The sequence below is a fragment of the Chionomys nivalis genome, chromosome 7 (genome assembly GCF_950005125.1).
Source record: "Chionomys nivalis chromosome 7, mChiNiv1.1, whole genome shotgun sequence".
Classification (NCBI taxonomy): domain Eukaryota; kingdom Metazoa; phylum Chordata; class Mammalia; order Rodentia; family Cricetidae; genus Chionomys; species Chionomys nivalis.
In genome coordinates this window covers 10,721,321-10,747,446 of record NC_080092.1, presented here as the reverse complement: position 1 = coordinate 10,747,446, position 26,126 = coordinate 10,721,321, and the positions used below count along the sequence as shown (strand labels likewise).

General features: G+C 39.9%; 1 protein-coding gene across 1 annotated transcript in view; it reads right to left on the bottom strand.

Annotated features, from left to right (window-relative positions):
- The window catches only part of Crebbp (CREB binding protein), a 141,203-nt gene that overhangs the window by 97,200 nt on the left and 17,877 nt on the right, over nucleotides 1–26,126 (bottom strand). The window contains exon 2 of the mRNA XM_057773552.1: nucleotides 12,501–13,210. Coding sequence (XP_057629535.1) covers nucleotides 12,501–13,210 — 710 coding nt within the window. The remainder of the gene's footprint in view (nucleotides 1–12,500; nucleotides 13,211–26,126) is intronic.

Sequence of the window (26,126 nt, the reverse complement as noted above, 5' to 3'; positions counted from 1 at the left end):
TCACTTTCTGACTGGACTGAAGCCTGCTCCAAAGGAGGGAATTTCATGCTTGGTACTGTGATCCTGGTCAAAAGCCCACAGTTGGGAAGGTCACAGGCCCCAAAAGGGTAGAACCTGCTATTGTTATCAAACTTAATGGTCATGTTATCAGATTATCTTCTAAATAAATATTTATGCCAATACATATAAACTCAGGCTGTTCTCAACTTTGGAAAGAGAAGCTTTTCAATTTCAATGGTCAGTGGCTAATGCAAACTCAAACTAACTGAAGTGCCAAGAACAGTAAGAGACTGTTGAGTGTTCAGCCCTAATCAATCCACCCAAGGCTCAAGGAACACTGTGGAAAGAGGGGTAAAAAAACTAAAAGCACGGGACGATAGGGACGAGCATGGTGAAATTCTGTCTTCTTGACATGGCATGGCTGTTGTCCTTACATATCACAGCAGCTGTGATAACCTCCACACACAAGACCAAGCCAATTAAAATACCAGCATGGATGGGGGTGACTATCTGTTAAAGGTCTAACGGTGCTGCTTCTCAGAAGAAAGTGGGAGACTTTAAACTCTGGACTAGAACTTAATGGGATGCTTAGCAGAAGCTTGGAAGACAGTAGTAATGAGAGTTATGTGGACTGGGGGCTCCTGTTCAAGAGGTCTCAGAGAGGAACAATATTGACAACTAGGCTAGAGAATGTTTCTGTAATATTTGGGGGGGGGTTGAGGGGAGATGGCTGCTTTCTACTTCTATCCTAAGAACTTACATGAAGCTAAATACAGGACTAATTTCTTTGACAGAGATTTCAAGACAACCACTACTGATCCTTATAAATGGTTATTAGTAACCAGTCTTATGCAGGTCTGCAATGAAAAAGTACAAACGGGGCAGAAAGAGATATAAATTGCAGTTTGAAGAGAAAAAGAGCATCAGGAAATTTAATGTTACAGCTAAGGCTCGTGCTGAAAGAAATGGAGACATTAAGGAGAAGCCCGATTTTCAATGTAATAAAGGGAAAGGTGACCTTAAGGCAAGATCTAACACAGCTAAGCTTCCAACTTGTGAAAGGAAAAGGCCTAAAGAATCCTCTGCTCCTAGAAAGAAATAACAAACAAAAGTGCATATGATTCAATGGGACCAGGTTCCATTTCAGGCGGGCAGGCAAACTTGTCATTGTTATCCACATAGTGATTGCTTTACAATCATGAAAGTCAAGGGATCATGGAATCTTCCTCCATAAAATTTTCAGAGAGCTGCTAAAGTTAGCTATATGACAAGGGAGTCTCTGCATGGAGGACCTGAGAGGCCAATGTGTGAAGCTGAGAACTGAAGCCTGAGTTGCACTTAAGACCCCAACACGTTGGCAATGCCAGACCATGGGATATTTGCCAAGGAGAGTTGTGGACCCGGGTGGATGGTAGACTGCAGACATCAAAACTGGAAAGGCAGAACCATTTAAGTACTTTGACATCAGACATGGAACTACAAGATTTGATATTTGCCCTTCTGGGTTTCAATATTACTTCCGTCCAGTATTCCCTCACTTTGATGTCTTTACTCCTGCCTCTGGAGAATGGTAATGTATACTCTGTAATATCCTATTTTGGAAGTATGTAGTATGCTTTTTGATTTTACAAGGAGTTAACTATTGTCCTGAGTCTCTGGGAAGAAGGAAGTCCTATTCTGCAGTCCTATCCCAGCCACAGAAGAAACAAGATGTGACTGCCCCACCGATTTAAGGTACCAAGCCATGTGGCTAACACAGATAAGAATAATGGGCTAATATAAGTTATAAGAGTTAATAAGAAGCCCAAGCTAATGAACCAATCAGTTTATAACTAATGTAGACCTCTGTATGATTTCTAGGGACTTAAAGACTGCGGGGACCAGGCAGGACAGAAAGCCCCGACAACAGAACTAGCAGTTATCACTCTCCTCTTTCTGACTGCAGATGCAAAATGACTAGCTGCCTCGAGTTCCTGCCAGTATGACCCTGGAACTGTGAGCCAAAATAAAGTCTTCCTAATTTGAGTTGCTTTTGTTAGGTGTTTTTGTTGCAGCAATTGGGACTTCCACACTCAAGCTCACACACACTATAAATAAATATCAACAAAAGACTGGTATGGATGGAATTATGTTTTCTTCTCTAGAAAATCCCATGCTTTCAAATTTTATACAATAAAAAACTATTTTTGCCAGGCAGTGGTGGCACATGCCTTTAGTTCCAGCACTGAAGAGGCAGAGGCAGGAGGACCTCTGAGTTCGAGGCCAGTCTAGTCTACACAGTGAGCTCCAGGACAGCCAGAACTGCACAGAGGACACCCTGTCTCAAAAAAGATAAACAATTGTCATGATTTAAACAACATTCACCAAAACATTACAAAAGAATCTCACTGTTTATGTCACACATTTATGGCTATTTCATGTCCTGCAGCAAAGTAGCACTCCTCAATCTCTACAAAACAAACAAAAACAACTAGGCAGTGTGTAAGAGCTGCTCATACACATCTCATTTATGAGTTATTCTCCCCTCATAATTGACATAACAATTCTTGGGGTACGTACTATTATTAACCTCATATAAAAGATGGGGGGAGAGGGAGAAACAGGAAAAGTGATTTTGACACAGGTAATAACTAAGAGCCTGCATATGAACCCAGGAAGCTCACTTCAGAGTCTAAGCTCCACTTGTAGAAGAATCATTTTCTTCTGCAGTTATGGTAAGGTACCTAAAACTGCTCTGCACTTCTGCCCAAAAGCTTTTCCTCCATTGGCTATACACATCCCACACTGCACTATACTTCACTATGCTAAGGCATGCCATTTTACAAACTATTTCTGTTGTGATCCTCTAAAAGAGACGAAGTAATTTTATTTGCATTATTTTTAAATTTAATTACATTTTTAATTGGGGATGACTGTGTGTGAGTGAGTATCTGAATATACACATGTGCCATGATGTTCATGTGGAGGCAGACGACAATCAGCAGAAGTCAGTTCTACTCTTCCACCATATGGGTCCCAGGGGATGGACTCAGGCCATCAGGCTTAGCAGGAAGTACCTTCACCCACCGAGAAATCTTGCTACCTTCCTTTCTTTATGTTATTTTAAGGGGAAAAAAATGAGAGAGTACACAAAGTGAAAGACATCAGTGTAGAACGAATAATATAAACCCAGAGACAGAAATTGGGGTTCAAGCTAAAAAATCAGAAAAGCAAAGCAGCCAAATCACTAGCCAAGTCTTACCTCTACCAAGGCTGGGCGATTGCAGACTAAGAAGACTCACCAGACTAAGCAGCTCGAGCCTCTCTCTCCTCTCACTTTATATTCCCTCTAGTGCTGGGATTAAAGGCATGACTCCCTAGTGCTGGGATTAAAGGTGTGAGGCACCACCACCTGCATTTGTTTGTGCATTGATCTTGTGTGGCCTTGGGTGGCCTTGAACCCGCAGAGATCCAATCTGTCTCTGTCTCTCAAATCCTGGGATTAAAGGTGTGTGACACCACTGCCTGGCCTCTAGTGGCTTTGCCATTTTGATCTTTAGACAAGCTTTATTTATTAAAACATAAATAAAATATCACTATACATCAGATAAACATATAGTATTGTTTCACTTACTACTAAATCAGATTCCCAACTGGACTATCCAAATGAAGATGGACTAACATCTTTAACATTCCTTTAACAACCAACCAACTTGATTCTGCTAATTCTTTAATCACTACATTCTGCTAATCTATTCTTTTAGAACTCATATTCTGAGTGCAACTTCTAATTGGTATAATTAGGTTCACCTTCAAAGAACTTGTTAAAAATGCAAATTCTATGCTACACCCCAAAATTGCTGAACAAAGCTCTGCCTGGCTCTTAGGCAGTTTGAAAAAGCCCAGCTTTGATTTTAAATCACCAGTTCCAGCTGATTGTGGCTGGAACTTGCATCTATGTGAAAACCTTTACTCTAGGACTAGGAAGAAGACTCCCAAGCAGTATCAACCCCCATCAAGATGCAGCATCTCAAAAGTCTCCTCACACATCAAAAAGGGCCTACTCTTAACCCTCTATGAAAATTGTTTGCAGTATCTACTTATTTTTAGTATCTTTTCAGGTGTGTGAGAAAAAACAAAAATGATTTCTAGGGTGACACACAATAGTAAATTTTTATTAACTTTAAAATCAGAAAGACTCTGGATCACTTGACCAGGTTTGCTGGTTAGCTTTTATTGTCAACCTGGCACAACCTAGAATCACCTTGAAGAGGACTCCTCAATTGAGGTGTTGCCCAGGTCAGATTGGTCCATGAACTATGTCTATGAGAGAGTGTTGGTTGGCGATTGATATGGGAGAGCACAGCTCATGGAAGCAGAACCATCTCTAGGCAGGAAGGTGGGTTGTAGAAAGCTAAATGAACACAGCCATTGAGGAAGCCAGGAAAGTGTTTTTTCATGGTCTCTACTTGAGTTCCTGATCTGACTTCCCCAGCAAAGGACTGTGACCTGAAAATATGAGCTGAAATTCTCCTCTCCATTAAACTGCTTTTAGTCAGCAAAAGCAAAGCCAATAGAAAGCAAATTAGAACATCAAGTAACACAAAACACTTCCCACTCTCTTCTGCAACCTTCTGCACAAAGCTACATCTCTCAGCACCTATCACACAAGAAAATTAATCTCAGTGTCTGTGTGGTTTCTATTTTTTGGTTTCCTTCTATACGCAGGCAAACTATTTGGGTTATTTTTGGTAGCAAAAGCGACACAAGAAAGCTGGGCAGTAGTGGTACACACCTTTACTCCCAGCACTCAGAGGCAGAGGCAGGTGATTTCTGTGAGTTTGAGCCCAGTCTGGTCTACAGAGCAAATTCCAGGACAGTCAAGACCTACATAGAAAAACCCTGTCTTGAAAAACAAAACAAACAAACCACACACACAAAGGGGGGAGGGGAACCTGGAGAATTGGCTTAAAGGTTAAGAGCATTGGCTGTTCTTCCAGAGGACCCAGGTTCAATTCCCAGCACCCACATGGTGGCTCACAACTGTCTGTTTAGTTCTAAGAGAGCCAATACCCTTAAACAGACACACGTGCAGGTAAAGCACTAATGCACATAAAATAAACAGTGACACAACTCCCTAAAACACAGCAACACATCAGGCTTTGCCACAGTCAAATGGAGACATGGTTTGTGCCGTGCAGTGTTATCACTGCCAGTTTGTGCCGTGCAGTGTTATCACTGCCAGTTTGTTTTAAAAAACTACTCTCATTTTCCCTATCCTTATAACTAACTGTTTCTTGCTGGTAGTGCACGCCTATAATGTCTGCCCACAGCAGACTGAAGCAGGAAGACCTGGGGTCTCAGGTTAGCCAGCTTAGGTTACAGACCGATATCATCTCGAAAACAAAAACAACAAAATCCTACAGCATAGTCTTAATCAGTCATACACAATTATAGAGGGGAAATAACTTAATGCTTAATAATTATAAGAAAAAAATTTAAAACTATTTTTATTTAAGCCTGTGTGTATCCCTGTGTTTATAGGTGCCAGCAGAGGCCAGAAAAGAATGCCAGGTCACCTGGAGCTGAAGCTACAGGTGATTATGAGTTGCCTAAAATGAGTGTTGAGATCTGAACTTAGGTTCTTTGGTAGAGCATCAAGTGCTCTTAATTGCTGAGTCATCTCTCCAGCAAAGAATTATATTAATTTTAATAAATGAAAGAGAATTTCTGCTAAAATATAAATCAATCGTTCAAATGACCCATGGTTCAGACTGCACAGCCCATGATTAAGAGGGCTTAAAGTCAGGCTGAGTAGAATATAAAAGGGTTCTGCAACTTACTGAGATTATGTGAAGTTAGTTAAGTTAGTCACTGTCTTAACCTGTTCTGTGGAATTTAAATGCCCTTACTGTACACACACATTAGATTTATTTACTTTATACCCTTACCATACCTATTACACACACACTTTAGATTTATTTATTTTACTTTATGTATATAAATGCTGGCCTGCTGTATGTGGTCAGGTCAGAAGAAGAGGTTGGATCCCTGGAACTGGAATCATGGATGGTTGTAAACCACCCACAGGTACTGGGAATTAAGCCTCTGCAAAAACAGCAGGTGCTCTTAAACACTGAGCCATTGCCCATTATTTTAATACGAAGTAAATAGTTGGATCTTTCTTAAAATCAGAGTAAATTCATACTTTTTTGAAAAACACAGTGACAGCTCCATTAATTCAAAAGACCAAAATTCAAAATCAGAAAGCAGCCAGAAAAAGTTGACAGAGATTTCAACTCAGTCTGGAAGGGAGAAGCCCTAAGTTTCCACAGAGAGGAAGACAAAGACAGAAGAGGAGAGTTTTGGGTCCCCATGCTTGCACAGATGATACTGTTCAAGGAACTAAATCATGTCAACATAAACTGTCCAAGGAGGAGACAGGAGAAACTTCTCATCTCTCTGATAGGTTTAACACAGCACTAATAAAGAGAACCTGAAAAGCACAGAAAGAATCACAAGTCAATCTTACTGATGAATAATATAAAACAAAAATTCTCAAAGAAGGGGCTAGAGACATGGCTCAGTGAAAAGAGCGTTAGTTGTTCTTCTTTTTTTTGGTTTTTCGAGACAGGGTTTCTCTGTGGTTTTGGAGCCTGTCCTGGAACTAGTTCTTGTAGACCAGGCTGGTCTCGAACTCACAGAGATCCGCCTGCCTCTGCCTCCCAAGTGCTGGGATTAAAGGTGTGCGCCACCACCGCCCGGCGTTAGTTGTTCTTCTAAAGGACCTGAGTTCAATTCCCAGAATCCTCATCAGGTAGCACACAAGAAATCTGATATTTTCTTCTAGTCTCCCCAGATACCTGCACTAACATGCACATATCCACACAAATATATACACGTAGCTAAAACTAGTAAAATCCACTCAGGAGGCAGAAGCAGAGGGGTTTCTGTGAGTTCAAGGCAGCCAAAGCTACAGAGAAACTCTGTCTTGAAAAACCAAGTAAATGAACAAAAGAAATCTTTAAAAAAAAAAAAAATCCTAGAGAAACACTAATAAAATTCAGCAATTACATTAAGTTTTAATTTTTACAATTACAAATGTGATTCAGTTTAGTATGAAGAAACCTGATAACCAAAGCAAAATGATCTTACAATAGTTATTACAGATATAAGAAATGAGTATAATAAAACCTAACATTTAACATGAGAGACTGTGTCCCAATTTTAAAACACATAGCTGCCTCTGGCTACAAATCAAAGCTCACATTCTCCTTAAAACACTAGACAAACTTCCAAAATACAGAAGCCCAAGAGGCATAAACATCAACAAAAATATCAGCAAGGATAAGACAAAAATACCAATAATGGAGAAGAATGTCTACTTGGAAACCCCAAGAGAATCAGCAGGAGAAATACTAAGAAGAAGTTCACAAAGTGGCCAGACTCTAATGACATCTGTACATTAATCCCTGTACTAAAAGAGACAATTAAATAATGAAATGGAACTTGCCCCCCAATAACAAGAAAACCCATAATAAATCAAAAAACAGGAGTGCACTATACCAAAAACAGTCACTTGTCGTTAAGAATCTGTTTTTCTTCGGTGGAGGGGAGGGGGAATGCTTTATAAAGTGCACTTATGTGTGCAGGAGCATATGGAAGCCAGAAGGCAACCTTGAGTGTCACTCCTCAAAAGCTGTCTACTTCACTTTCCTGAGACGGTATTTTGTTGGTCTCATGCTCATTAATCAGACTAGGCTGGCTGGCACCAAGCCCTAGGGATCTGGTTATCTCTACCTCCCTAGCCCAGCCTGGGTGCTGGGGACTAAATTCACATCCTCATGCTTGTGCAGAAAGCAAATTACTGACCAACCTATTTCTCGATGGAAAAAGTTCTTACATTTACCTATAAGAGTGGTCCTTATCCCTATCTGCCATGAAAATCATCTGAGGAATATAAATTCTAACCATGTCCAGCCATGCCCTAGAGAGTCTAACCTAGTTGGTCAGCAATGAGGTTCAGATATTAAGTGTCTTTAAAACTCCCCAGGTAATTCTAATGTGTGGCCAGAGCTGAGAACCACATGTGCGTTGACCACTGCCCTCATGAACAAAAAGTAACTGAACAGCTAGGATATCTTTCTGCCACAGATACAGCCAAAGATTAATAACTAACGCAAAACACTAACTGAGGGAAGATGGACTACTAATATCTAAACAGACTGCACTATAACTATCAGTTGAAAAAAAATACTGGATTGCTCTTTGGTTAAAATTAACTTTTTTGGTGAATATTGGTTTATTGGGCCTCATGCTTACTAAACAAGTGCTATGCCATAACCAAAAGTGAGGTCAAGATTCAAGAAATAAGGAGACATAAGAAAATACTTTTCTTTTACTTTTTTAAGGGGACACAATGATAATCTTGATTAAATTGTCCATGTTGGTCTCAAACTCTGGAACACAAACCACCCTCTTACCTCTGTGTACCAAGCTGTTAAGACTACAAGTGTCTCCACATCCAACACAAAAGGATATCTATAGTTTGGAATAGGGAAAGTACTTTTGAATGTGATATACAATATAAGGCAATAAAAGGGAAAAAATGGATGTTTCCACACAAACTGAAAATATACACCTGATAAAATGTAACAAGCATACTGTAAACATATTTGACTAATTTGACAAAATAAAAAGAGGGAAAGATGTCTACTGAAAGTCTTAAACTTTCAATACTTAAAGAATAATAAGCTAAGGCCAGGAAGTGTGGTGCACACCTTTAATCACAGCACTAGAGACACAGAGACAGGCAGATCTCTATGAGTTCAAAGCTAGCCTTCACAATGAGTCCAAGGCCTGCTAGCACTGTACGGTAAAACTGTCTCAAAACAAAGAATAATAAGCTATAGGTCAAAGGTAGGACACATGTAGATACCAGAGTTGGATCCCTAGTACTAGCTAGGCAGGCGAGCAGACACATACCCATGTGCAAACACATAGCACACATGTACGTACAAAAATAATCTGAGACAATAATTTGTAAACTTATGAAAATAATTTGAGTAGAATTACAAGTCTAAGAATACTAATATCTAACAACATCTAATGTTAGCAAGGATTTAGATAGATTCATTCAACATGGATAACGCTGAAATTTGCACAATATTTTTCAAAATATTGGTAATATCTATCTTCTTTTTAAAGTTTTATTTTTGTTCTAAAGAAGGCCTCACTTTGTAGTCCTGGCTAGCTGATAAAGTGCTGTTTATCTCAGGGTGGTCTCAAACTTGGCAACAGTCCTCCTTGCCTTGTAAATGCTAGAATTACGGGAGTAGAACGTAACACTCAAGTTGTTTATTTTAAATGTCAGTATTATTTCATTAAAAATTCCCTCACTAGGGCTGGAGAGATGGCTGAATAATGTAAGAGCAATTGCTGCTCTTTCAGAGAACTAAAGTTCAGTTTCCATCACCCACAACAGGTATCATCAGCCTATATTTCAAATTCCAGGGGATCTGATGCCCTCTTCTTGCCTCTGCAGAGACTCACACATGTAGCATATACACGAGACAAACACATACATAAACTTAAAAAAAATTAACCACACTTCCAAAATTTTCTGTCCCACCTGGTCCCACACCAGTTCAGTTCCAAAAACACAGAGGCTTATCAACTGTTCGGCCTATTAGCTCAGGCTTATTATTAACTAGCTCTTACAACTTAAATTAACCCATAATTCTTGTCTAGCCACGTGGTTTGGTACCTTTTCCTAATAAGGCATTCTCATCTTGCTTCTTCTGTGTCAGGCTGGTGACTGCATCTCTGCCTTTCCTCTTCCCCTAATTCTCTTAGTCTGGTTGCCCTGCCTATACTTCCTGCGTGGCTACTGGCCAATAGTAGTTTATTAAAACAAATTAGTTATTAGTAACAAACCTTTACAGTATACAAGAGCATTATCCCACAGCACTTATTCACTTGCACAAAGACATAAATGTACAAAATTATATAAAACAATGGCAACAGTGAAACACTGAAACAATCTTAAGTATCTAGTCCATAGAGCACATATCCTATACCAAACCAGATACTACTACGGTCCTATGAAGAATGAAAGAACCATATCTAACTTAGGTTAAGTTTAGAGTAAAGTTGTCTAGATCTTTTGCAATATGTAATGCCATGGAACCTCAAGTTTAATGAAATGTAGGCTTGCATTGTTCTATAAATAGGAATTAGAGGGATGCCTATAATTAAGAGCACTTGTTCCTGCAAAGGATCCAGGATCAATTCCCAGACCACATGGCAGCTAACTCCAGTTTCAGGAGATCTACCACTCTCTTCTGGCCTCCATGGGCACTGTACACATGTGACACACAGACATACATACAGGCAAACATCCATATATAAACAAAATTTTTAAAACACTATTTTGTAAATACTAGTTTTAAAGAAACTCTTAGGCATGCATGATGGCAATCTCTGTAATCACAGTACTTAGGCAACACATGCGGAGGACAGTTATAAGTTTGAGGTCAGCCTGTTCTACACAACCAGTTTAGACCAACCATGGTTACAAAATTAGACGCTCTCTCAAAAAACCAAGTGGGGTCCTTCCTAATTTTTAAGACTTTTCAATAATCCTGGAACCACAATGTTTGACAACTGTTGTTATGACAATTTTATATTTTAAGTACAATCCCAGTTCTCCAAAAAAAATTAAAAAATAAAAATTACTTTTTAAACTGGGTAGTTTAGAATATGAATTAGAAGAGTCCAATAATTATCTACCTAGAGGCAAGAAGCTCATTAAAAATCTCCTTGTGCCGGGCGGTGGTGGCGCACGCCTTTAATCCCAGCACTCGGGAGGCAGAGGCAGGCGGATCTCTGTGAGTTCGAGACCAGCCTGGTCTACAAAGGGAGTTCCAGGACAGGCTCCAAAGCTACAGAGAAACTCTGTCTCGAAAAACAAAACAAAACAAAACAAAAAAAAACAAACAAAATAAAATAAAATAAAAATCTCCTTGCAATACAACTGTGAAAAGGGTGTGGATGCACAACACACACTTCTGCCAAGTACAACTACAAGTAAGTTTCTGTTCGCCCTCTACTAACTTAAAAAAAAAAGGTTAGTGTAATTTTAATGTTAGGAATTACTTCACTTTTATTTCCTAAGTTAAAAAACAAAACAAAACATTTTCTTTTTTTTTGGAGCCTGTCCTGGAACTAGCTCTTGTAGACCAGGCTAGTCTCGAACTCACAGAGATCCGCCTGCCTCTGCCTCCCGAGTGCTGGGATTAAAGGCGTGCGCCACCACCACCCGGCAACAAAACATTTTCTTATCAATGAGAGTCTCAAGAATTTATAACAGTCTGCCCATATTTTCAATTCTCTAGGAAATTGTATTCTAATCATTTCTCCTTTGCCCTTCTTTAGGACTAATCAAATTCACAGAACAGTCCTCCTGGAATTTGCTGAACTGCACAAAATAGGTGCACCCAGTGGCTGCCATTCACAAGTCTTGGGTCACATAGTCTCTAAAAGGTTTGGTATTTCAATGGCAATTAGCCTGTATTTTTCTCTCTGTGTATCCTCTCATCAGTCTCCATCTTTGTTAGCTGTGTCACATCTTGTTACTATCCTTCCCTCTTTTCCAAGTTCAGATCCTGTTATACACAGGAGTTGCAGGGCTGCTGGCTACAAACTCCAGCCCAGGCCTTTCTCTAGAACAGAGATAGAGACCATGCAGAACAACCTTGGAACTATCCAGAGTGTTATGAAAGCCCAGAGTGTTGGGCTTCAGTGAGTCAACCTCTCCAACAAGTTCCCAGACGATGCTAGTACTGCTGATTTGAGGACCCCACTTTGAGAACCACTGCTCTGATGTTTTCACTGGGACACAAGGGTCTACAATCCCCTGGCTCTACTCAGTCCCTCTTCACTATCAACAGTGGCAAGAGCTAACCGCCTTAAAACATAGATTCTTTATGAGTAAAATGGAGACTGTGACAATAAACATATTGCCAAGTGTTGTAAAGAAAAAGGCAGACATGAGGATGTACTTCATCAGCTGAGTAAATAAGCATCCTTTATCAGATCATCTGATGCATTAATATGTTGATTCTCAGCAGAAACTGCCCTTCAACTGTGTGGTCCCATTTCTGCATGTTTTCCTCAAAAATTAAAAACTGGCAATCGGTGACACACACCTGTAATCTCAGCACTTCCAAGACTGCAGGAGGTTCATGAGTTGAGGACAGCCTAGGCTGCATGGGAGTTCAAAGCTAGCCTCGGTTTATTCAACAAAATACAATCTCAAAAAAAATTTTTTTTCATTTTAAATACAAGAGGTAGAGATTTTTTTTATCTGAAAGGGACTCCAGAAAAAAAAAAATCTGTCTCTTTCATGTGACATGTGCAACTCTCAATAGAAGGGATAAAAAGGAGTCACATAGCCCCATGCTGCCATGTTACATACCCACCATCAGTCAAGAAGCATTCAAGCACTTCAGCTCACTTACCTTGGTCATGCCTCCTGCCTGTGCCGTATTCAGTCCAGCATGGCTGGCCATTTGTGGGGAAACCTGTGTCAAGGTCTCAGCCAGAACACTGCTTGTGGCCCCCTGCATGGTTGGAGCAGGGTATGGCATTCCAGCTCCCCTTCCTCTTCCAGCAGTCCCAAGAGATCCATTCATGACTTGAGCCTGCCCTTGTTGAGCCTGATTCATTAAGCTATGGCCAGAGTTACTATTGAGAAGTCCTGGGTGGGTCTGGTTGAAGTTAGCATTCATGCAGATCCCAGGTCCAGTCTGTGATGTGGCAGGGCTACTGGTCACCAGCCCCACTTGCTTTTGTGCTTGCGGATTCAGTGCTTGGGAGGCAGGGGGGGTGGGCCCAGAGGTGCTGGCAGCCTGTTTGGGCAGGCTAGGGGTTGATGAGTCTCCCTGGTTCAGAGGGCTCTTGCCCATGGCACCCAGGCTGGCCATGTTTGTACTGTTCGGCTGCCCCTGAGCCTGGCCACCAAGGCCCTGTTGTACAGGGCTGCTGGCACTCACATTTCCTATCCCTGGGTTGATGCTAGAGCCACTGCCTCCTCTAAGAAGCTCCGACAGTTGTTTATGTTTGGATGCAGCATCTGGAACAAGGCTCCCACTGTTTAAAAGGCTTAATTCTCCATTAGGGATCAGCTCATCAGGAAGATCATTTTCCAAGTCAAACAATGATCCAAAATCTAGAAATTAAACAGAAATGGAAATGAGAATCTAACAAAACATAACAGCTCTCCAACTGACATGTTACTATGATCTTAATCTAATGGAGCGTTTCACACAGACCACTAGCGCATCAAGAGTATTTATCAAACCGATCTGAAACATCATTTGGGGAGATTAAAAAAGAAAAAAAAAATTTTTCAAATTCAGAAAAAGGGATCATCAAACAATTATGAGGAAGGGCCAGTTCTTTTCTAAAAATCAAATCCCCAAACAGTAATTAAACAGTACAGTACAAAGGAAAACTCAGATATACAAATTAAAGAATAATAACAAACCTTTAAAAATTTTCTAAATTAAAATGTTAAAAATGCTTTTAAGAATGCATGAAGCCAGACGAGGTGATACATACAGGTAATCCCAGCACTTGGCAAGTGGAAATAGGAGAATCAGAAGTTCAAAGTCAATCTTGGTAGTTATAAATATATAGAGTTCAAAGCCATTTTAAGCTACATGAAGTCATGTATTAAAAACTAAAAAGTAAATTGAAGCTGGGCGGTGGTGGCGCACGCCTTTAATCCCAGCAGGAGGTAAAGGCAGGTGGATCTGTGAGTTTGAAGCCAGCCTAGTCTACAAAGTGAGTTCCAGGACAGCCAGAGCTATACAGAGAAACCCTCCTTCATAAATAAATAACGGATATGCAAAAAAAGTAACTAGATATGAATTTTATAAAGATCAATTTAGGGTAAATTAAACTCAACCTAAGCAACTGCATATCTGAAAGTTAAACTATTTAAAAAAAAACATTAAAAATGTCATTTGTGGTTTCTCAAAGGGTTGAAAATACATGTATAAAAATACAGAAATAGAGCCGGGCGGTGATGGCGCACACCTTTAATCCCAGCACTCGGGAGGCAGAGGCAGGCAGATCTTTGTGAGTTGGAGGCCAGCCTGGTCTACAAGAGCTAGTTCCAGGACAGGCTCCAAAGCTACAGAGAAACCCTATCTCAAAAAGAAAAAAAACCAAAACAAAACAAACAAAATACAGAAAATAAAAAGTGGCGAAAACAGTCAAACTCAGCTATCCTTGAACTACATGAGAAGGATGATCACACAGGAAAATGAGGAGCATAATGACTCCTGGTATAACAAGACATGTAAACAAGGCAACCATCCAAAAAAGATAAAACAGTAAACATGTCAATAAACAAACAAAAATACAAGAAATTTCCTTTTCCTGGCTCCTTTCAAAGTAATCCTCCCTTTGCAGCGTAATCCTATGTGTATCACCTCTGTTCCTTCACTTCCCAACCTCCAGTGTGCTCTTCAATTAGCAGTCTGTCTATGCATGTACAAAGAAAGAGTGTGCAAACTATGCCCACCACAATGTTATTTGTAACAGTAAGGGAAAAAGAAACCCAAAAAATAGCACCCAAAGGCAATTCAACCTAATGAGATTCAACAGATGAGATTCCCGCACCAGAATCCCAACTCTTCTACACTAGCGCTCCATGCCAACTGTACAACTTTGGGTGTCTTACTCTGTACTTCATACTCTCCTTATCTAGAAGACAGAGCAATAATGACTCCTACACTAGTAGGGGTGTTCTGGGTACTAGATGAATTAATGAATGGAAATCACTGAGGTCTGTGGGTAATAAAAACTTAACAAGAATTTGCTATTATAGTCAGGTAGGTGGTGGCAGACACCTTTAATCCCAGCACTCTGGGAGGTGGATCTCAAGTTCCAAGACTGGTAGTTACAGAGAAATCCTGTCTCAAAAACAATTACTATTACAAAGCTTAATAAACAGCTGTACATTACAAAATGTTTTAAGTAATTAAGATATAGTAATCATTAGTAATTACATTATATATAATTACTATATACAGTAATTACATTTCTATAGTAATGAATGTAAGAATATATGTGTACATTATGGAAAAGCATGGAAATGGAAAAACATATACAAATGGCACACATGTAAATTAGAACAATGGCTGGAATGTAACTAGTCAAAAATAAAATTATTGAGGTAGTGAATGCAATGTTGAGTATGGGAGGTTTTCTTTTTTTAAAAACTGCCACCTGCTATCCTTTAGAACTTTAAGAACTTTAAGCCAGGGTAGCAGACCATACATTCTAGTTGCCCAATCCTCTCCTACCACCATCACCTTTCACTGTAGACAAACCCATGTAGCTCTGAGGTGGCTGGCTGGGAGTATCCTGAGTAAGGGTAGCATCTTCCCTGGCCATAGGAAGAAAACTGGCCAGGTAAGAAAAGCACCAGGGTCACATTCTAGTGCAGGAGACACAATCCCACCAAAGCTTATTAGCCAAAATAATCTGTTAGCAAGGGTTACTCGAAAAAAGTCTCTCTTTTCATCACTAAATTTCTTCATGAGCCTATTGAAACCATCTTGCAACCAGGAAAAAAGTCATCACCACCCATCCACACTGGATGGGCACCCGGAGGAAAAAAAGAAAAAAGAAGGGCAGCATCTAAATTGGTAGAAATTTAGACGGAGCTGGAGCACAGAAATTTATTGATGGAGCACAGTAGTTAAGACCATATAGTGGTCTTCCAGAGGACCCGTAATTTAGGTACTAGAATCCATGTCAGACAGTTCACAAGAGTCTGTAATTCTAGCTCCAAGGGGATCTAATGCCTTCGGCCTCCACGGGAGCACACACATGCACACACACACACGCACACTTACATATAATTAAGAAATAAAATAAGTATTTCTAACAACTGAATTGGTAAAGTCTAAACTGCTAAATTATCAACCTGGAACCTTCCTACCTTCAAGTGTCTTGTTTTTTGAGAAAATATACTTTTAACCATTAACCTTAACTTCTAATTCAGATGTTTCAGCTGGCACCACTGAGTACACAGTTTTTTAGCCATTAACACAAGTTAAAGCTGTGGAGTGTATAATCCTTCTGTATTCTCTCTTGGCTGGAAACCACGCTCCAGCTCCACTCAGATATTCAACAGTACTACACAGACTTCCTTAGGTTATCCCTGAAGAACTGCCAAGTCCTTCTTTGACCCCCCAACATTCTCTGAATCTACTAGTCTAGCAAGTCAATTCTAACACAATGCTATAGCTTCCCACATGACTATACTAAATGAGGTACAACATGCAAAATAAACACAGATGCACATGGGTTTTGCAGTACTCATATGAATAAAAAAATTCATTTTCCCTCAGGACTTCGGTGTGTATCACAAAAAAGCATCACACCCTTTTATACATAATCACAGTACACTTGTCAATTCAGGAAGTATAATAGAGTTACATTAACATACTAATCCTATTCAAACTTCATGGTTATTCCAATGCCTTTTATAACATTCCTTTCCCTTATGAAAAGCCAATTTAGAATTTAAAATCCCTGATATCCCTGTCATCTTAATCTACGTAAGCCACTGGTTTCAGTAAGTAACACCGCCATTTATTTATTTATTTATTTGGTAGCAGGTCCTTCATATAGGGTGCCTAAGGGATCACTAGCTTGTCAATTTGAAGAAAGGGATTTTATCCTTAAAGAGCAGAACACCCAGAGGATTCTCTTATTTCCTACTGGGTCCACCCATAGTTCTTAGCTACAAAATTATCTGAAACTTGGAGATTCACTAAGGTTGTCAGGTACAAATCATACCTGTTGGAAAGCAGTTCGGTGATAGAATGCTTTATCTACCATGTGTAAAGTCCTGAGTCTGAGCTCCACTACAAGAAAGGGGGTTAAGTTCACAATAAGCACTCTCTCTTCCATAGACAATATTTTATGTGCTGCCTTCCAGACTGCTTCCCGACCCCATCCTGCCTGGCTCACACAAATGCACTCAATCCCTCCCTCCCGGCTTCTCTCTCTCTCTCTCTCTCTCTCTCTCTCTCTCTCTCTCTCTCTCACACACACACACACACACACACATTTTAGTGCTTTACGAGGGGGTGATTTTTACTTATGTGTGTGGCAAGGAGTGAAGGCTGCACATTGGTGCAGTGCCCAGAGGACTAGACAAGAACTGGAGTTAACAGGCAGTGGTAAGCTACTTGAAATGGGTGTTTGGAACCAAACTCCTCTATAAAAGCAGTACCCATTCTTAACTTAGCTAATCTATCTCCAGTCAATTGTTTTGCAGAAGGTCCTTCATATGGCTACCTCTTCAGGGTCACTGGATTGTAAATTTCAAGAAGGGAATCTGATTCTGGAAGGGCAGACAACCCAGAAGCTTCTCCTGACTAGTCAGAACTTTGTTTTTTTTTGGTTTTTCGATACAGGGTTTCTATGTGTAGCTTTGGAGTCTGTCCTGGAACTAGCTCTGTAGTCCATGTTAGCTTACTCAGGAGAGATCCACCTGCCTCCCCCCCCAACAGTTTCCCCCCCCCCCAGTGCGTGTGAAGTCTCTTGTTTTCAGTGTAGTTCTCCTCAATCCTTGAGCAAGAACAGGAAACTTTATCCAAACCAGTAAGTCAAGTATGCCAAAATCTGGTTTCCTTCCTATCTGCCTGGGATAGAACGAGGAGACCATGTCAGACACTGAAACAGCAAATACAACCTAAGAATCTTCCTGTGGACTCTTTTAAGCATCTCAAGCATGCTTCCCTGAAGAGGAAGGCAGAGTCAAAGAATGGGGCTAAGGAAATGTTTAGGTAAATTCACTGGGCTGTATCAGGACCCCTCCTTGATGAGGACAATGGAAAGGGAGAACCCAGGAATACAGATTCCCCACTTAACACCTGGCCACATGTCCTTTAGGCAAACTACTCTTCTTCATCCTAAAACTCATACCCACAAAGTAGAGATAACCACGTGGAAGAATTATATATGATGATAAAAGTTGGACTAGGACATTCTGTGCCACAGATAGGGGTTAATCTATAATAGCCTGAAGACAACGAGGTATGGTGACACACACTTTAATACACCACACTCAGGAGGCAGAGGCAGATGGATCTCTGTGAGTTCCAGGGCAGCCAGGGTACACAGCAAAGCCCTGTCTAAAAAGTAAACAAATAAATACTTGACCATTTACCTTTGATATTTGCCCATCACTCTACCACTCAACAATCAGACTAGTTTTCATTTACATAGTATTCTACTTCTTATCAAATGCACAAGCACTTTTATAATTGTCAAGAGGGTGTTTTCCATGATAATTACTTTGGTTTCAGCTTTTACTAGCTTGTTACCTTTTGTCTTTCTTGATCACTTTTCTCATCCATTCAAACACATTTAACAGCTGTTTGGGTGCAGCTAGAGTTAGTTGATCAACAGTTCAACTGTTACATCCTCATCTACCAGTTCAAATACATGAAACCAGTACAACCAAATGTCTTAGGTGCTGCTTTTTCTGTTTGTTTGTTTTGTTTGTGTTTGGTTTTTGTTGTTTTGTTTTTTAAGACAGCTTCTCACTGTGTAGTCCTGGCTCACCTGGAACTCACAACGTAGATGTGTAGACCAGGATAATCTTAACTCACAGAGATGTGCCTGTCTTAGCCTCCCATATACTGGGTCTAAAGGCAAGAGACACCACACCAGGCTCAGGGTATGGCTCTTTTAAAAGACAGATGGTCTGCAAACAAACCATCACTCCTGTTTTCACCACGTTTTCCTATTCTCTAATTTAAAAATTCAAAAGCAAGTGAAGACAACAAGCCAGAACAGCATGACATAGCACACCTAGGCTTTCTGTGCACCATAAAACCCCAACAGTGTGTTGAGTAACAATAATCTAACGCATCTGAAGTTCCACAGGGTCAGCTCAGAGGTACCGCTTCAAAGCCCATGCAGCCTCTTTTTCTCTACCAAACTCCAGAGCCCTGGGAGAATACAAAGCTGAAGCTGCAGACAGGCCCATCAAGGGCCTTTGTCTTTAGCAATAGAAGTCAAGGTCACACATCTACCAACACCCCCTATCACAGTTCCTGGCTTGAGACAAGAATGTTTCTTCTCAATACTGAGGTTTCCTGTCTACCAACCTGAAATCCCTATCTTTAAATAAGCTGATATGCTAGAAAATGAGTTTCCCCATTTCCACTGAACCACTGTGAAGTCAAGGAGGTAAAATGTGGAAATAGAAAAGTGTAAGGACTTAAGACAGAAGACCAAGTAAAATAACAAAGGATGCTTCACTGTCAGCTGAGAAACCCAAATCAACAGTTTGCAAAACTTGCTCAGGTACCAACCAATCACTTCTGAGTGCGCAAAGATAAACGGTACCCCACAGGAGCTGTGAGCCAGAAGAGATGGGTAGACATCTGTAATTACAGCACTCGAGAGGCTGATGCAAGGTTGCAAGAATAGCCTGGGCTATAGAGCAAGATTCTACACAGAAGAGCCAAAACAAAAGAGCCAGAACAAAAATCTAGATCTGGCTAGAGAGGAAGAAAAGGAGAAATATTAAGGGGGGTGGGGAGAAAAGGAGAGGGGAAAGAGGAGGAGAAAGTAGGAGGGAAGGGGAGGAGAAAAGGAAGACACCAAGATAGAAACATCAGTATCTCAAATTTAGCAATGAACTACTAATACTAACACAGACACTAAGGGGGGAGGGGGAGCAGATCATTTACACAGTCAATCACCAGGATTAACCAAGCACAAAGACCTGTGACTGAAGTCTTAGCCACTTGGAAGGCACAGTTCAGAGAGTTATCAACGCATCAAGACTGTTCTTAAAAAGTCCCAGGTGTAGAAATATACAACTGTAATCCAAATTTTTCAGGAGGCTGAGACAGAATCAAAGACTCAAGACCAGTCTGGGCAATTTACCAAAATTTAAAATTAATATAATGGGGGAAACTTAAGGCTCAACTGTAGAACACTTGCCTAGCATATTCAAGGTCCTGGGTTAAATTCTTAGAACCCCAAACAAACAACAAAAAGCAAGTAAGTGGCTGAATCAATGTGTGCAGCCAATAATATCTGACATAGGTTTCATACACACCAGTCAACAAATCACACACAAAACACACCTTCTTTGCATTTTCTAAAATACCCTCTTTTCTTGACAAGCATGGCATACATAATTCCTGCACCTGGGAGGTGAAGACAGGATGATTTAGAGTTCAAAGCCAGTCAACTCTATTGAAACACTGTTGCAAAACTCAAAAAACCAAAATTAAATAATAAATAAAAATTAAGAGGATGGCTCAGTCAGCAAAGTACTTGCCAGATAATTATAAAAGTTCAAATCCTAGCACTCAAGTTTTGTTTGTTTTTTAAAGGAAGGTGTAGTGTTAGATACTAGTAATCCTAGCACTGGGGAGCACAGGCAGATATCTGGGGCTCGCTGGCCAGCCAGCTTAAAGAGAGTCAGTGAGCCTAAAGAAAGTCCCTTCGGAAACATGGAGAACAGAGCTCCTGAAGCATGATTCCTGAAGGCAACCTCTGGCCTTCACACACATATACAAACACAATACAAACTTTAAAAATCAAAAATAAAGTAGTATCTTAAAACCTTTTACATTTAGAGGCTCCAATTCTCTGTACTGATGGAACTGACATCTGTACAAAGCATGCTGACAAAGCATTTTACCGTACCTTCTACTGGCCACAATGAATTCTAGAACAAAATGAATTCTTGTGCTCTACAGACATATCAAACAAGTTGTAAAATTTATACTACCAACTTCACTTTGTTACTCAGGCGGGTACAAGCTCTGTGAAAGCACTGAGTAAAGCTGTATGTCCGGCTCACCACTGTCAACTTAGTGCCTTAGCATAAAATGCCAGGATCAGTTACTCAATAAACAGCATAAGTGCATAAATTATACAAAGCCAATTTTAGCAACTTCTTATCTAGTCAAATATATAAAACAATAACCTTAACATTTATTACTACAATTTAAAAACAGAAAACTAATAAATTCTCTTGGAATGTTACATTTTTTTGACTAATCTTTCTCTTTCCACTTTATTTATTTATTTATTAAAAATTTCCACCTCCTCCCATTTCCCTCCCACTCCTCCCCCTCTCCAGTTCTAAGAGAAGTCAGGGTGCCCTGCCCTGTGGGAAGTCCAAGGCCTTCCTCCCTCCATCCAGGTCTAGGAAGGTGAGCATCCAAACAGACTAGGCTCCCAAAAAAGCCAGTACATGCAGTAGAATCAAAACCCAGTGCCATTATCATTGGCTTCTCAGTCAGCCCTCATTATCAGCCACATTCAGAGAGTCCGATCTGGTCACAAGCTCGTTCAGTCCCAGTCCAGCTGGCCTTAGTGAGCTCCCATTTTCTTTTTCTTAGTTTTTCCAGGGTAGTTGAAAAGAAGGGTTCAGCTTTTAAAAGATTTGAGAGGAACATTTGGGTAGTCAGAGTACAAATGAATACCAAAGGGAAACCTAAAGGAAGATATTTTTCAGAGAGCAAAGGTGCTAAAAAGTGGGTGGGGAGACAAAATACTTCAGGGAAGGGCGCTTCACTCTTGGAAGTGGGGGAAATATGAATATAACAAAATAATATCTTGGGCTGGAGAGGTGGCTCAACAGTTAGGAACTTATGCTGCTTTTGTAGAGGACCACAGTTTGATTCCCAGAACTCATATTGGTTGGATTACAACCACATGTAACTTAGCTCTTAGATCTAGTACCCTTTTATGGCATCCAAAAGCGCACACACACACACACACACACACACGTACACATAAATATACCTATATCAAAATATCATGTTATATATGATAAGATATGTGATTTTGTCAATTTTTAAAAGTAGGGCTTGTTTGTTGGATTTCTGTTTGTCTGAGACATGGTTTTACTGTGTGACCCTGGCTGGCTTGGAACTCACTATGGAGACCAAGTTAGCCTCAAAATCATAGAGATAGGGGCTGGAGAGATGGCTCATAGGTTAAGAGCACTGCCTGCTCTTCCAAAGGTCCTGAGTTCAATTCCCAGCAACCACATGGTGGCTCACAACCATCTGTAATGGTGTCTGGTGCCCTCTTCTGGCCTGCAGGCATACATGCAGACAGAATATTGTATACATAATAAAGAAATATTTAAAAAAAAAAAAACCATAGAGATATTCCTGCCTCTGCCTTCCAGGTGCTATAATTAAAGGTATATGCCACTACACTTAGCTCAATTTAAAATTTTTTTGTCAAAAAACCAGAGGCAAGACATGCTGAAAAGAACACATTTAAAGACACTTTCATTGGGCTACTATTTTTAAATGAACTGGGGCCCATCCTATACTTTCTCAATCTATTTATCCAAATATTAGTAAGGATACACAAAGATGAAGGGCTGTCTGAGATAATGAAACAGCACCAGTGACTCCAAGTTCAAATCACAACTGTCATTACCATTGCTCTTTCTGACCTGAGAGTATACAGGCAGGCTATCCACAGGATCATAGCTGAGGAAACTCAACAATAAACTGTATACATCAAGTCTGGCATGTAATAAGAGCTCAATAAACATCATTATTGTCACAGTCACTCAAAAGCTGACAGCTCAACTTAAGACAATGTCACACCCACATTGTAGGACCTAGGCACTACTATGTTCTCTATAGCTCAGCCTTGATAACATCAGCATGAATGACTTAAGCCCATTTTGGAAGAAATAAAGCTTACTTAGCCTTGGAAATCTGTAGCAATTATAAAATATATAATGGACTAGTTCTCCATGACAGAGTGAGGAGAAAGAGCAGCTTTATTAGCAACTACGCCAGTGTACGTTTATCCATGCAACTACACAAGTTCCCAAAAGATACTGAACTTTTCCCCCAGTGACTGTTAGGACATAATTAAAGCAAATCTCTCTAAAATCTTGTGTATTTCTGGCTTCTTTTATGCAGACATGCTACCATATAATTACTACAGAATACTAATATTTTAATTCATTCTGGCTTATTTGGTTCGTTGTTTTGGGGGGGGGTTGTTTGCTTTTTAGTTTATTTGGGTTTTTTGTTTGTTTGTTCGTTTGTTTTAAGACAGGGTCTCACAATAGAATTCTGAATCTGTCCTGGAATTCACTATGTAGATCAGGCTGGCCTAGAACTCACAGACATTCATGTTCTCTGCCTCCCAAGTGCTGCAGCGCATTAAATAAAGACATGCACCACCGTGCCCAGCTTTTTATTCTGAATAATGATCTGTGTAAAAAAAAAAATTCATCTCTCCCCCAGCCTTCCTCTAAAGTGGAGAAGTCATCTGTCCCTCTTTGCAGAATGAACTGGCCAGGTTTATCTCAGTCTTGAATAAGTCATGTTACAGGAGCATTCATCCAAAAGCATTCTGAGGCAAAAACCTACCTAGTAAGCACTTAAAATATTTACATTAGACACAGTGAACTATTTGAAGTAAACAAAAGGAAACCAAGCAAGGTATTTACTGAAACCCACTGAATAAAACTGCAGAACCTTAGAAAATATCATGTAGATCAAAGAGAAATATCTAACTTTAAAAATGTACTTTTAGCTGAATGGTGGTGGCACACGCGTTTAATTTCCAGCACTTAGAAGACAGAGGCAGATGGATCTCTGTGAGTTCGGGGCCAGCCTGGCCTACAAGAGCTAGTTCTAGGACAGGTACCAAAGCTACTGAAAAACTCGGTTAAAAAATAAATAAATAAAACAAAATAAAATAAGTACTTTAAGGGGGTTGGCAAATGGTTCGTTGTCAGGGCCCGTACACCCCAACATAGAAACTATTTTTTTCCTAACTGGACCGGTATGGGTGAAAGTGTTTGCTGCCAAGCCTTACAAACTGAATTTGCTCCCCAGAACCCACATGGTACAAACACATACACAATAAACAGATAAATAATGTAAAAAATTATTTTTAATGCACTTTAAGGTCAGGTACAGTGATTAATAGCTAAAATCCCAGCTGGGAGGCTGAGGCTTACCAAAAAGGCTAAGGCCAGTCTGGGTTACACAGAAAGTCCCAGGATAGCCTGGGTTAGAAAGTAATATCCTGTTTCAAAATAAATAAAAATAAAAGGAGAAAAGAAAATCATACTTATACTATTTTCAAGAATTATCTGACCTGAAAAAGATAAGCTCTATTTCATACAATTCTACTAAAATGTGAGCATTTTATTGTTTCCGCAGACACACTTCATGACCACTACGCACTAGATAGTAGAAAGCTTGTTTCACTGAACACTTTTTAACTTCTACTTGAGGAATTCAAGACAAGCAAGGTTTGACAGTAACACAAGCCCATAATGCAGCACTCTAAGGAGATGGAGGCAAGAGAATCTTCAGTTCTAGACCAGAGTGGGCTATTTAACAAGAACTTGCACAAAACAAATCAAAACTTAACCCAAGACCAACTTACCTGAGTGTTCTTTATTATGTCCTAATCCACTGAGTCCTAGGAACACAGTCATTAGCTATGTTAATTCTGTACACTTAATAGTCAAATGGAAATGCCATCCCCAGATTACTAAAGCAGCTTAAGTTTGTTTCATCAGTGTGTTCACTACCTCCCTCAGCCCCACAGAATAGAGAAAAACCTTCATAAATATAAGGATGGTACAGAAGGCAGATGTCACAGGAGCAGGCCCCCAGATCTATCGTGTATCACCTAGAAGCCCCTACTGGTTACCATGATTGTCTGGGGCAAGGGTAGGAAGAAGGGGTTCATTGTTTTCTGCCAGCATGGCTGAAAGGGATTCAGATCCCAGGAGGATGCGATCAGCTGCCTGCCCATGCTACAACTCAACCAGTTGCTGGGGGAGAGGATTATCATATCAAGAACAATCCTGGAAGAAAAGGAATGTGGGTACTCAGCCAGAACTGGACCAAGAAGCAAGTAATGAGACCCAGACCATGTCAGACTCTGCAGCCACATATCAACATAACAAGCAGGTAGCAGCATCAAGTCAGGAGAAAAGGACAAAGTGCATATTCTGGAAATCAAACAAATTTAGAAATATATATGGGCTATTAAGTGTCCAAAACAGGAAATCAATACATTAGGTTTAAAAATAAACCATTAAACACAGGGAATGTCTCTGTGGTATAAAGACTGCCTAGTATATGAAAGGCCTTGGGATCAATTCCCAATACTAAATATTAACAGCAATAACAAATGGGTAAACAAATACATAAGAAACTATTATTGGGTGTGATGCCTTAAGACTGTAATTCCAGCACCTGGGAGGTTGAGGCAGGAGGACTGTTAACAAGTTCCAGACCAGCTTGTGTCTCAAAAAAGTTCCCCCCCCCAAAAAATTAAGAGGCACAAAAAAATGGAGAATCGTCATCTGAAGCACCCGAGTATTGAGCCATGTGTGTTAGCTAATATGCCCATAATATCTCGGAATTAGAGGCTGAAGCGTCAAAAGTTCAAAGACAGCCTGAGCAACATAATAAAACCGTATCTAAAAAAACTAAAAAGAAAAATATTATTAATTACTAGACTATGTTAACAAATAAATATAAACCACTTTGAGACATTTACACTGAGCACATATGCGCTATATTTTTAAGACTTTAAGACTTCATTAGCATATATGCTTTTGGAGGAGAGAACCAATGGCTGCAAGTTGACCTCAGACCACCACACACGCACCTACATGCATATATACACACATACATGTACTCACAAAATACATAACTAGTAAAAATAAAAAATCCACATACGCATATTTTGGTATTTGTAGTTAGGAGAATCTATTAGATGTGGGGCAGAGATAAGATGTGATTGTGCTCTGCCAATAGGTTTGGTTGTCACTTGCTTTGCTACAATCTCCATCTTGTATAGCCTTTGCATTAGTATTTTCTGATTAATGCATTATTGGAAAGAATCAATGTCTGATTTTTTTAATAATGTCAGATTTCTGGACACGAGCAATTTTTATAGTTCTGTACTTTAGATACAAAATGTTACATGTAGATTGTCACGTTTCTTTAGAAAAAAAGAAAAAAAAACAGTCCATCTTTAGTTTTTCCCCCTTTTCCATCATTTTAAACCCA